We start from the raw sequence: 12,266 nt of genomic DNA on the forward strand, positions 1-12,266 counted from the left end.
CGTCACTTCCCACTCTGTGGAGTCAAAACATACACTGTCATGTGAAAGACAACAATCCCATGACTGCAATCATGGAGCAGGAATTCTAACACAATATAGTCCTCATGCTGAATACTGCTTCTCTGTGGCAAAGAGCTTCAAATCTACAGTACATGGAACTCAGTAGCTTGCTAATGAGGGCTGTGATTTGGTGTTTGGTGAGCTCAGGAAGTGGGTCGCTCTTGGGTCCTGGCTTCACTGCACACTGTGAAAATCTGCTCCAGAGGAAACCAGGTAGGAAGTAGCGTGGGAAGTTTCAGGGGAGGTGAGAGTGAAAATGAAATGCCCCCCCCCCTTTTCCATTCACAGAAGGTTGTCTTCGGGTCCAATCACTGGTAGAAGTAACAAGGGTTCATATCTTTCTTTGCACTTAGGCACAGTCACTTAGAGAAGAGGTGCAGTTATTGCAGTCAGAGAGACAGCAGCTATCAACTTCGATGGGAGACATCATTCAGACAGCAGAGAGCTATAAGGTAAAGGACAAGTACTTTATCTTCATCACTTCCAGCTGTGCTTGAAGCGCTTAGGGCTTCTCTGAGCTTGTGCCCACATTGTTCCCAAGCCCCTGCATTTCAGCTGCCGGGGAGTTATAAGCAGGGGCTGTGATTGCAGTGGACAGCACTGTGCCCAAAAACACTCTGCTTACAGCTTTGTTAGTGTGGATTTTTCTAAGGTGTTTCGCTCTTACATCATTTATTTATTTTTACATATTTGTTTTAATCCCCTTTAAAATTGCACAAAACTCACAGAAAGATCCTGCATAACCTACTGTTGCTGTTTATAAGCAGGGCAGTTGAATAATGGTCAGGATTTGTATCCCAAACTCCATTCTATCTAACAGAATGGAAAAAGCAGAGGCAAGGACTCAGTTATAGATCTGCCTACCCATTGCATGGTAACCCTAGTTTCTGTGTGTGAATTGACTCAGCTGTTAGTCCCCATGTGCTTTGTTTTACCAGCAACATTTCGCTCTTTTCGAAAAAGGTTTTAGAATATAAGTATGCATCTACTTCCATCTCTTGGATGTTAACCTATTACACCGAATACATAATTCCTTCTCAGATGATCTTGTTTGACTCACAAGGTCCATGTGATTTTGCTCAATAAGACCAACTCCCAAAATTTCATACACCATTCTCAAAATTAATGGAGTTTTTACTTTGGTTCCCCCATTTGGTATATGTAAGGCACGGTCATGACAGTGTATTACACAGTAGATTCTCTTTATTTGAGAGAGTGGAGTCATTAAAATACATTACTAAATAAACGCCTGGGTCAGACAGTATATTCACTTGCAGGATATTACCGTATTTTTCGCTCTATAACACGCACCTGACCATAACACGCACATTGTTTTTAGAGGAGGAAAACAAGGGAAAAAACATTCTGAATGAAACAGTGGATGTATCATTTTTGTGCTTCATGCTGTGGCCACAGACATGTGATCTGATGGTGAATTTGGGGTGACCCAATGCAAAAATCCTGAGAATCCCTGTGGATCCATGCTTTGTAACCACGTTTTTGCACCATTGCAGCCCCAGGCAACAGTGGGTGCGTGATTTTGGGGGGGCAGGCTGTAACCATGGACATGTTATGTGATCTGATGGTGAATTTGGGGTGACTGAATGCAAAGATCCTGAGGATCCATGTAGATCCATGCTTTTTAACCACGTTTTTGCACCATTGCAGCCCCAGGCAACAGTGGGTGTGTGGTTTTTGGGGGGCAGGCTGTAGCCATGGACATGCTATGTGATCTGATGGTGAATTTGGGCTGACCCAATGCAAAGATCCTGAGGATCCATGTGGATCCATGCTTTTTAACCACATTTTAAGTGGGGAGGGAAGGAAAAACACAGAAGGGACAAGGAGCAGGAGAGGGGTGTGCAGAGAAGCAGCTGGCTAAGAATGCAGGAGAGGGGTAGGGAGGAAAGGAAGGCAAAAGTTTTCCCTCACCTACCCACCCAAGCCAGCCAGCTCGCGCGCTCTCTCTCTCTCTCCCTCCTGCATGTTTTCAGCTTTCCCCTCTGCTTGCCTGGAGGGGAGGGGCTTTCCCTGCTCTTTGTTCCGTTTGAGCAAACACAGCAAGGAAACAGAGGTGGGTGGGCAGTAAGACCCTGAGGCAGAATGCAGGAAAGCAGCCACTTCCTCTTTTCAGGTTTCCCTTCTAGGAGACCCGCGGTTTGATTTTTGCCTGCTTTTTTTGCCTCCCCTCGCACCAATTGGCTCCAGGGACCACACATTCGCTCAATAACACGCACAGACATTTCCCCTTCCTTTTTAGGAGAAAAAATCTGCGTGTTATAGAAGGAAAAATACGGTATGTATTACTGTTATTTTCCTCTAAAATCTTCTGAAGAAACCACTAAAAGTGATAAGAATCAGCCCTCTCTACCCCTGGCTTCCCACAAAGATCTGTCATCACCTTTATACATTTTAGCCAGTCTAATAGTACAGTGGCATCTAACATTTTAATAGTTTTCTAGTAAGTCGGCTGAAATGGCATATATTTGAATCTTTGACCAGGTATATATTTTTTAAGAAGCAATTATTTCACTTTGCCTGTTTTTTAAAGCAGTACGATTCCATGTTAAAACACAACTTCCCAGATATTTTCAGCAAGGATGCTGAAGATTGGCTGCTTGTTGGGCCAGCCCAAGTTCATGACATGGAGATAAACATAATGTGAACTTTTAATGCCTTCATCTAGCATGCCATTTTGCTTTGTGGTATATAACAGTATAGTTGCAGTTGGGTGCACCAGTGCAGATCTTTCAGACAGGCGTCCAGGAAGTAAAATCTAGGTTTATTTCCATGTTAAGAAGTAGCTCTGTTTCCTGGTGCTACTCTGACAAAGAATGTGGCTGCTTATGCATACAGAGCGTTGTAGGTTCATAAGTAAAGGCTTAATAGAATGTGTATGTGCTCCAAGAATCTTTTAACAGAGTTTGACAAGCAAGCAGAGCAGCTGGACATTGAAAAAGAGCGAGTTCGTAAATTTGAACACCAAATAGATGACCTGACGAGACAACTGGAAAACTCTGCTCAGCAGGTGCTGGTTATATAAAATCTACACGAATGGAATTTGTTCTTATGGGGGGGGGGAGCAAAAGTGAGAATCAATGGGAGGAGATTGGGGAGTGAGCACACTTGAGACTAGAAAATGAATTTTGCTTTTGCAGGGCTTGAGCCCCTGTTTGTGATCTTGGACACTTCACTTGTTTTCTAGTTGAGCACTGTTTCTTGTGCTGTATCATTACCACTAGAGACCATTTGCAGAAAGGAACCAGTTAAATCACACATTTGCTTAGAATCAGGCATATTTGAGCTCTCCTGAGATCAATGTATCCAGGACTCAGGCCATTAAAGTAACAAAAGTGGGTTAAAAGCAATTAATATTTTTCAAGTATGTTTATGTTAGGGGGGGTTGGTAAGAATTCCAGAGCAGTTCAATGTAGAAAATACCAGAATGGTGTGTGCCGTAATACTGTAAAGCATATACAAAATAAAATTCAGAAAAACAGTGTCATATATTTAGTGGCATACAAAGTATGGCTGTTCACACTACATGGAAAGCCTGTGTGAATTGAAGGCTTTTAAGCAAGTTATTTTAAGCCTCACACTAGGGGGGGGGGGAGAGAGTCTGGCTTTTGAAAATGGTATCTGGGTGAAATCTCCAGTGTTTAAGTGGTATAGCTGAATATTTCCCATCCTGACTCTGCTAATGCTGCTGCTATCATTTTTAGCAAGACCAGTGGCGTTCTGCTAATGAAGACCTCTTGACTCGTATTCAGACTTTGCAAACTAACACTAAGCTGCTAGAAACACAGCTACTGGAAACTCAGAGGGCCAAAGCAAAAGTCGATAAAGAACTCGAAGCTGAAAAGCTTCTAAAAGAACAAAAGATAAAGGTGAGTGACATGTGTTAGGAGAGCAGAAAATAGAACAGAATAAGATAGCTATTTCTGAATGAGTAGCCCTTGCGCTATTTTCTTTGCAGGACCACACTAATGCTGTAAAAGAAATTGAAGAACTTCAAACACAACTTCAGAAAGAAAAGAAGCATCTTCAGAAAACTCTAGAAGAGCTGGAGTTGGCAAAGAAGGTAGCCTGGTAGTTTATATCTACCTCTCTCTTTTTTCCCTGTCTTACATATTTACCGTCTTTCCACTCAGAAGGTAGAATCCAGAAAAGAGCATGCAGAACTACAGAATAGGTCTTTGCTGGGTTTTCCCCCTCCCCCAAGTCTCTTCTAAAGGCCCAGGGACCTTCTGAATCAGCATGGGGACTCCAAGCCAATTCACGAGTATGTTGGTGATTCCTATATAGCAGGGATATCCAACCAGTCGATCGCGATTGACAGGTAGATCGCCACACAATCTTGGTCGATTGCGGACAAGTAATATCCTCGCCTCCGTCTCCCGGCGCTAGTTTGCTGCGTTGGTGCCATAGCATTTGTGAACATTTTGAAATGTGGAATGCTAAAGCAAACTTATCTGTAGCGCTTCGTGAAAAAAGCTGAACAACTCTGGTCACACACACCCCAAAAAAAGTTCAATAACTTTGGCTAAACCCCCCCCCCCCAAAAGCTCAACAATAGGTAGATCACTGCCATTTATATTATACTGGGAGTAGATTGCAGTCTCTTTGGAGTTGGACGTGCCTGATATATAGAATCTTGTTTTTTATTTGGGTATTCCACGGCATATTAAATGGGGCTAAAGAAGAAATGCTTGGCAGGAATGTTAGGTCCACGGGACCAGCCAAAGCAGTGGTAGAAGTTAAAACTTGCAGGTGCCATGTGTTTGTAAACCTACAGGATGCGCATAAGAGTACAATGATGGACATGGAAATGGCTGATTATGAGCGTTGTGTAAAAGAACTTAATCAAAAGATTACTGACAAAAGCAGCAGAATTGAAGACCTTGAGCAAGAGATTAAAATTCAGAAGCAGAAGCAAGAGACTCTGCAGGAAGAAATCAGTGAGTAGCGCACTAAACTCCTCCGTGTGTCTAAATAAGTTTTTGTGGATGCTTCAGTACAGTAAGAGGGTTTTTTAAAGGTATGCCTCAGAATAGCAGAGAAGCTACATCCTCCAAACAGAGGTCAATAACTTTGCAAGAAAATTATTTTGTTAGGATTAACCAAGTGCCATAGTATTTACAAATCAGTGGCAGTATATGCCACTTCAAAAATGTTTAAAGTTCAGTAGGTTGGAAAAGCCAACACCCCTTAGAAATATTTTTTTCACGTCGATGATAAATCTTTATAGCTGTTCATTCACTCTATTTCTTCTAAAAGGATGTCTAGATTTTTAGTTGGGTTTAAAGCATTTCTTATCTGAAAATAGTATTTTAAAGTGAAAATTGCAACATTCTGGTATAGGTTTAATTCTAGTAAAAAGTTTAAATCAAGGAGCAAGAAGGAAACTTCATTTCTTCTTTCCAAGCTTTTATAGAAAAATCTGGAAGAATTTCATTGAAAGTTCTACTGCTTGCTTTCTGAATAAATTACCTTCAACGTTTGCTTTGTTCGCTAGAATCATTCCAGAATACTGTACAAGAGTATGAGGGGAAAAACACGAAGATCAAACAGCTGCTGGTGAAAACGAAAAAGGAATTGGCTGACTCCAAGCAAGCAGTAAGTCCCTATGCTTTCTAATAATTTGTTCTCTCTTCTGACAAAGTAATAATGATGCTGATTCATTTCACTCTTCTGCAGCATAGTGCTAAATTATTCAAGATGCTCTTGTTTTGCAGGGAAATGAACTTCTGAGGCTTCAAGCATCTTTAAAAGGGGAGTTGGAAGCAAGTCAGCAGCAAGTTGAAGTTTATAAGGCAAGCTCTTCCCCCGCCCCGCCAAAAAAGTAGTGAGATGCACAGTCTTGCACCTCCCCAGAGTGGTAGCTAAAGCTGTATGTTAAAAACCATAACTGCAATCAGTTGCTATCATACATGCTATCTCCTTGAAATTCTACATTTTTCAAGAAGACATTCTGCTGTTACGTATTTACAAATAAATTGCATTGAAATCAATAAAACCTTACTAAGTAAGGATGCACTCTTAGACTCAGTTTCCAGAATAAGCACCACTGAGTGTTACTTTGGAGTAAAGGTAAAGGGACCCCTGACCGTTAGGTCCAGTTGCGGACAACTCTGGGGTTGCGGCACTCATCTTGCTTTATTGGCCGAGGGAGCCGGCGTACAGCTCCCGGGTCATGTGGCCAGCATGACTAAGCCGCTTCTGGCGAACCAGAGCAGCACACGGAAACACCATTTACCTTCCTGCCAGAGTGGTACCTATTTATCTACTTGCACTTTGACATGCTTTTGAACTGCTAGGTTGGCAGGAACAGGGACCGAGCGATGGGAGCTCACCCTGTCGTGGGGATTCAAACCGCCGACCTTCTGATCGGCACGCCCTAGGTTCTGTGGTATAGACCACAGCACCACCCGTGTCCCTTTACTTTGGAGTAGTTGTGTACATAGTGCTATTACATGGTTTTTTATCTGGATGTCATTGTAGTCGTTTTCTGTACCCAGTCCCTCTCCAATGCCCAGGATAGATTTCAAGTCTGAGAATAAAGAAACTGGGCACAATCCAATCAAAACTGAGCCTTTTTAAGTCCTGTTGATTACAGTGAAGAGAGTTAGGCGTGTGTGTACAGCTCCTATTGAAATCAGTGTGGGGCCCCAAAATGCTTGACGGGATTGTTCCAAATATATTCCTTTTAATCAAATTAAAAGCAGCTTGTAAATTGGATTGCCAAGCTGCATCCGTTCTCCACTCATGCCACGCCACTATGTTTTATGGTCAATGTTATATTCATTTCACTTTTTTTCCTACATTTGTGCAGTGAGAAATATACAATGTCACATATGACTAAAGTCTTTGGCCAAAATGGTGTGTCTCATTTTTTCTCCACGTGACTACGTTTTTTGGAAGCTGCAGGAATTCCAGGCTATAAATTCCATGACAAAAATTTCATACACAGTTTTTACGTGCAACTTTATGTGTAATGACGTTTTTATATCAAGTAGCTCTTGGTTAATTGCAACTACTTGAATTCATCGCTTCATGCCACTTGTTAAACATTTGACCATTTACATATCTTTGAATTTAGCAACAAAACAGTATCCTCTTTCACAACAACCAGACCTAAGCCACTAAGTGGAGCACTTTTGCTATAGAAAAGAGTGAAAAAGCAAAGTAAAGTTATTCCTGTGCCACCAAAATTGTTCCAGAGGGTTCTTGGAAGCTTCAGATTTTGTCAATTTGATATTCCTTATTACTGTCCAATCCAAAATGGAAACTTGTAGCAATAACTTTTCATTTAATGAGAAAACACCATTGTCAACTGCTAAATTCAAATCTTTTGGATCTGTGAATGTCCTTTTACAGATTCAGTTGGCCGATATAACCTCAGAAAAACACAGGATACAGGAACACCTGCGGACTTCACTAGAGCAACACCAGAGGATGCAGAGTACTTATCAGCAGAAATTAGCAGCTCTTCAAGAAGAATGTAGTACAGCAAAGGTATTTTCTTGTGGGGGAGGGATTCCAGTTCCTAAGGAATGGCTGCTCTATGAAAACGTCCAGTAAGCATCTTAACAGTTGCTTAGAGGTTGGGAGATGCTGCCTGACATTCAGTACTTTGGGAAAATGAATTATTCAGTTGCCTAGCTTTGGGCGCCTCTCAGATCTCCAAGGGGCTTGTGAAGAGCAAATGTTTTTTATTAAAGTCAGTCTTAGTACTAAAGACCACATGCTCACCATGGCATGCAACAGTTCTTTTAGGAGAATTAATTCGTCATCTTTCCCTATGAGCAAAACTGTTTGGTATCTTATTTTATTTCGGTTTTGCCGTATATCCATGACTGGTAGACTTTCCCAGTGTTGCTATTTCGTAGATGCAAATGCAGGATAAAAGAGAAAAGTCTGACTGATTGCAAGGAGGTTACAGTTAGAGATGCTAAGCACCACAGTATGTATATAGATATTATTTTAGGCTTTGCAATATACAGATTAAATTAATCTGATTGTATAGAAGGTAATTCAGCTGCATTTAGAACACTTGAACTGGCGTAAATTGGGATTTGTACTTTGTAACAGATGGAGTGGAGTGGAGTGGAAAAAGCTGTATTTCCCATAAGGATATTTTGGGGAGCAGGAAGGGGAATCAAGTTACAAAGCGTTTTCAATCAGTTGCAAAGAACGTTTGTACTGCTTGAAGCTCCCACCCCTTTGTGTTTACTGCACAAAGATAAATGATTGCTGTTTTTGCTTTATGGGCAGTGCTTTTTGCATGCTCTTCAGCAGACTTCCAAACTGAACGTAGAATTATCTATCTTCTTGGTTGCTTTTACAAAGCAGAATGACTCAGAATCCGTGACAGCTATAACTAGGCGTGTGATTGATGTGTGTGTAGGAGGGGACTGGCTTGTGATGGCAGAATGTGTCATGGAACAGAAGCGTGGCTTGTGAGGTTTCTGCCCCTGGCTTGACTTGTAATTGTTATTGGTTGTCGTTGGTTACACTTGGATTACAAAATACCATTGTACTTGGTCATGCATTAAATGTGTGCATTGAAGCTACAAATGATGTGCCTTTGAAACAAAGGTGTTTTGTTTTTTTACTGTCATCATTTAAGAACAGATTACCCTGTGAAGCTCAAGGGAGGGGTGTAATATTTCTCTAATTTAAAAAAGAAGTGTGGGAATGGATGTGTATATCTACATGTGCATCACAAGTAACTCTTCTGCCCCCCTATGTCATTGCAGGCAGAATACTCCGCTGTAACCTCTGAATTTGAAAGCTACAAAGTCCGCGTTCATAATGTTTTAAAACAGAAGAATAAGTCTTCTCACTCTGAAGCGGATGTGACCAAGCAGGAAAGGTAAGTGTTGCATGGTTGGAAGGTTTTGGTGGATGCTGGTTTAAATCAAAATTCCGTTCTCAGGGCGCTTGTTAATATTAGGGCTCAAAGTTTCTCAGTTCACAGTTTGCCTCAGTGGTATTTGCAAAGTAGATCTAGAATCTTACTTAGTCCCAAGTGGAAATAGAGACAAAAAAGGTTCATAGTACACTTAATATTTGTCTGATTCAGATGTAACACTAAAACATACCTCTATTTAACTTCCCTCTCCTCTGATGCAGTCATTGTGATCCTGCTTGCATTTCTCCAGTCCATTTAGCATGCAGCAGCCATACGATGTGGCAAACTTCCACGCTCTTGTTTGTGGAGTTCCGCTTATTCCAAAGTACAAAAGTTTGATTTGCTTTGGATGTGTATGATGAAATTCAGATCCATTCATCACTTCTTTCAGCCTTACATTCTTCAATTTTGTTACGGATTTGGAACCATGTAGATGCAGTCATAGAAGACTAACAAAGCACAGAAGAATTCCATTTTTTTGTGATTTAGGAAGGTACACTTGAAGGTTCAGGGAAAGGTACATGCTTGCGGTGTTTAGTAGTGTGTTTTTCTTTTCTTTAGAGAACACATGGAAAATATAATAGACCTACTGAAGATCAAATTACAAGACACTCAGCATAACTTACAAATGAATATAACCGAGCTTCAGTCACTGCAGTCTGAACACGACACTCTGCTGGAAAGGCACAATAAAATTCTTCAAGAGACTGTGGCAAAGGAAGCAGAGCTCCGAGAAAAGTACGTTAATACACCTTGTAAATTCCATTGTGCTGATGACTGGTTTTCATCTTTGAATTTTGTGCCCAAGCGGACCTTTGGAGCTAAAAGCCTCCATGCCTTCGGTGTTCCTATGGTGGGAAGATGTTTCAATAAATCTCTATTTTTCTGTTCCCCACCCCCTCCCTAAGTTGAGACATCATTAACAGTTCCTTGTTTAACTAACATGGACATTCTTTGGCTGGGTGGAAATACTTTCCAGGCTCTGCACAATCCAGTCTGAAAACATGGTGATGAAGTCGGAGCATGCGCAGATTGTCAGCCAGCTGACAGCCCAGAATGAAGCTCTTCGCAACAGTTTCCGCGATCAAGTCCGGCACCTGCAAGAAGAGCACAGGAAGACTGTGGAGACCTTGCAGCAGCAGCTGTCCAAAGTAGAAGCCCAGCTTTTTCAACTCAAAAGCGAGCCAAACACCAAAAGTAAGTTATCTGATACTCACTGAAGGAATAATGCTGAGCTGAGCTCACCTAGCAACTGTTTCTGTGCTTGTCGAATAAACTCCACTTAGGACTCTATTCCCCAGCTTCATTTAAGGTGAATTGCCAATTCTGTCACTGATTTGAATCTCCTATTACATAATGTCCTGTGCAGGACTAGTTTTCCTGTTAGGCAGGATGGTAGCAGAAGTTTTTTTTTTTGAGGGGGGGGGGTGCACCTCTGCAGAGCCAAGCAGTTTTACTCTTACTACTATCAGGGGCGGACTTTGATATTACGGCACCCTGAGCTAGTCCAAAATTTGCCCCTCCCCCAGGTCTCATGCTGTGCGGAGGTGTGAGGGCGCCCACCTCCTTCCTATAGCTGAGCAAGTGCTTGCCGGAGCTTCCCTAAAACCACCTCTGTTACTGTTTTTTATAACCAGGTGGCTAGGGATTAGATCATGGGTAGGCAAACTAAGGCCCAGGGGCCGGATCCAACCCAGTCGCCTTCTAAATCCGGCTCGCAGGCGGTCCGAGAATCAGTGTGTTTTTACATGAGTAGAATGTGTCCTTTTATTTAAAATAATAATAATAATAATAATAATTATTATTATTATTATTATTATTATTATTATTATTATTATTATTATTTTATTATTTGTACCCCGCCCATCTGGCTGGGTTTCCCCAGCCACTCTGGGCGGCTTCCAACAAAGATGAAAAATACACTAAAATGTCACATATTAAAAACTTCCCTGGGTGATTTGTGGGGCCCGCCTGCTGTTTTTACATGAGCAGAATGTATGCTTTTATTTAAGATGCATCTCTGGGTTCTTTGTGGGGCATAGGAATTCGTTCTTCCCCCCCCCCCCAAAAAAAAAAAAATAGTCCGGCCCCACACAAGGTCTGAAGGACAGTGGACTGGCCCCTGCTGAAAAGGTTTGCTGACCCCTATTCTGCTTCAGGAATGAATCAATGTTTCATTCCTATGTTGTACAGCAGTATGTCGTTTGGTACTTTAAAAAAATATAGGCTGTTAACAATGTTTAGGTAATTCCCTTCCAGATGTTTTGTTTTGTTTTGTTTTGTTTTGTCTCGGAATTGCTTTATAATGGCTTATTTTTCCAGGTTCTGCTACGTCCAACCTACCAGCAAAGAACTTGCGAGAGCGGAGGAGCACTGACCTTCCTCTTCTCGATGTGCACACTATAACCAGGGAGGAGGGCGAAGGAATGGAAACCACTGACACAGAGTCTGTATCTTCTGCCAGTACTTACATGCCGTCGTTGGAACAGCTTCTTAATACCCCTGATGCAAAATTTGGTAAGGAAGGCTTGGTCATGCATTGATGCAGTTCATATTTTAATGTTCTGTTTTTGGCACAATGCAGAACTTGGCACAAGTTGTACAACTTATTTATTGTTGCATTGAGGTCTGTCATACTTTCTTCATGTTTAGCCCTCATCATGAGCCATGATGATGCGCATATGGCCTAGAGAATGTCAAATTCAGCCTAGAGATGCACATTCTTCAAAGCCTGTTGAAGATTCTGTGTATTGTGACAGGATCCCAGGGCAGCAGGTTTACGGAAAACGTACGCACATGTTCTTCACCGGTTGCCATGCACATAACCTGCTAAACCTGCATTCCCCTTAATATATACACACCTTGCAGCCGTAAGAAATAGTAGAAACATCAATCACATTTGAAACTGGCTTATTGTGAACCATTTTAGAAGCTCCACACTGGGAAGCTGAACTCACCAAAGAAGAGTTGGTGCAGAAGCTGAACACCACGTCGAAGAGTGCGGATCACTTAAATGGACTGCTGCGCGAATCGGAAGCTACCAACGTAATCCTCATGGAACAAATAAAGGTTAGCAGGCATACCCTTCCCAAGCTCTGGTGAACTGCATGGTGCATCAGTTTTTGTTTGCAAAGTCTAAAAATCCTTTTGTGGTTATGTGAAGTCAGTGCTATTCTCGCTCCCACAACTTGCCAGCTTCTCCCCATCAGCTCACAGAAATACTGTCTTCCCCACCTTTGTGATTGTGAGGACTAACAAATCCTCACAGAATGGAATCTCCTATTAAAGTTTT

The 12,266-nt window shown here is 41.8% G+C and overlaps 1 protein-coding gene across 1 annotated transcript in view; it reads left to right on the plus strand.

Moving 5' to 3' along the window:
- GCC2 (GRIP and coiled-coil domain containing 2) overlaps window positions 1-12,266 on the plus strand; it is a 30,427-nt gene that overhangs the window by 14,557 nt on the left and 3,604 nt on the right. Inside the window, exons 9-21 of the mRNA XM_079972420.1 lie at window positions 414-512; window positions 2,969-3,088; window positions 3,783-3,947; window positions 4,037-4,141; window positions 4,856-5,018; window positions 5,576-5,676; window positions 5,796-5,873; window positions 7,438-7,575; window positions 8,820-8,935; window positions 9,536-9,712; window positions 9,954-10,171; window positions 11,297-11,491; window positions 11,904-12,043. Coding sequence (XP_079828546.1) covers window positions 414-512; window positions 2,969-3,088; window positions 3,783-3,947; window positions 4,037-4,141; window positions 4,856-5,018; window positions 5,576-5,676; window positions 5,796-5,873; window positions 7,438-7,575; window positions 8,820-8,935; window positions 9,536-9,712; window positions 9,954-10,171; window positions 11,297-11,491; window positions 11,904-12,043 — 1,815 coding nt within the window. The remainder of the gene's footprint in view (window positions 1-413; window positions 513-2,968; window positions 3,089-3,782; window positions 3,948-4,036; window positions 4,142-4,855; window positions 5,019-5,575; window positions 5,677-5,795; window positions 5,874-7,437; window positions 7,576-8,819; window positions 8,936-9,535; window positions 9,713-9,953; window positions 10,172-11,296; window positions 11,492-11,903; window positions 12,044-12,266) is intronic.

The sequence above is a fragment of the Podarcis cretensis genome (genome assembly GCF_951804945.1).
Source record: "Podarcis cretensis genome assembly, chromosome: 4".
In the NCBI taxonomy this organism is placed as follows: Eukaryota; Metazoa; Chordata; class Lepidosauria; order Squamata; family Lacertidae; genus Podarcis; species Podarcis cretensis.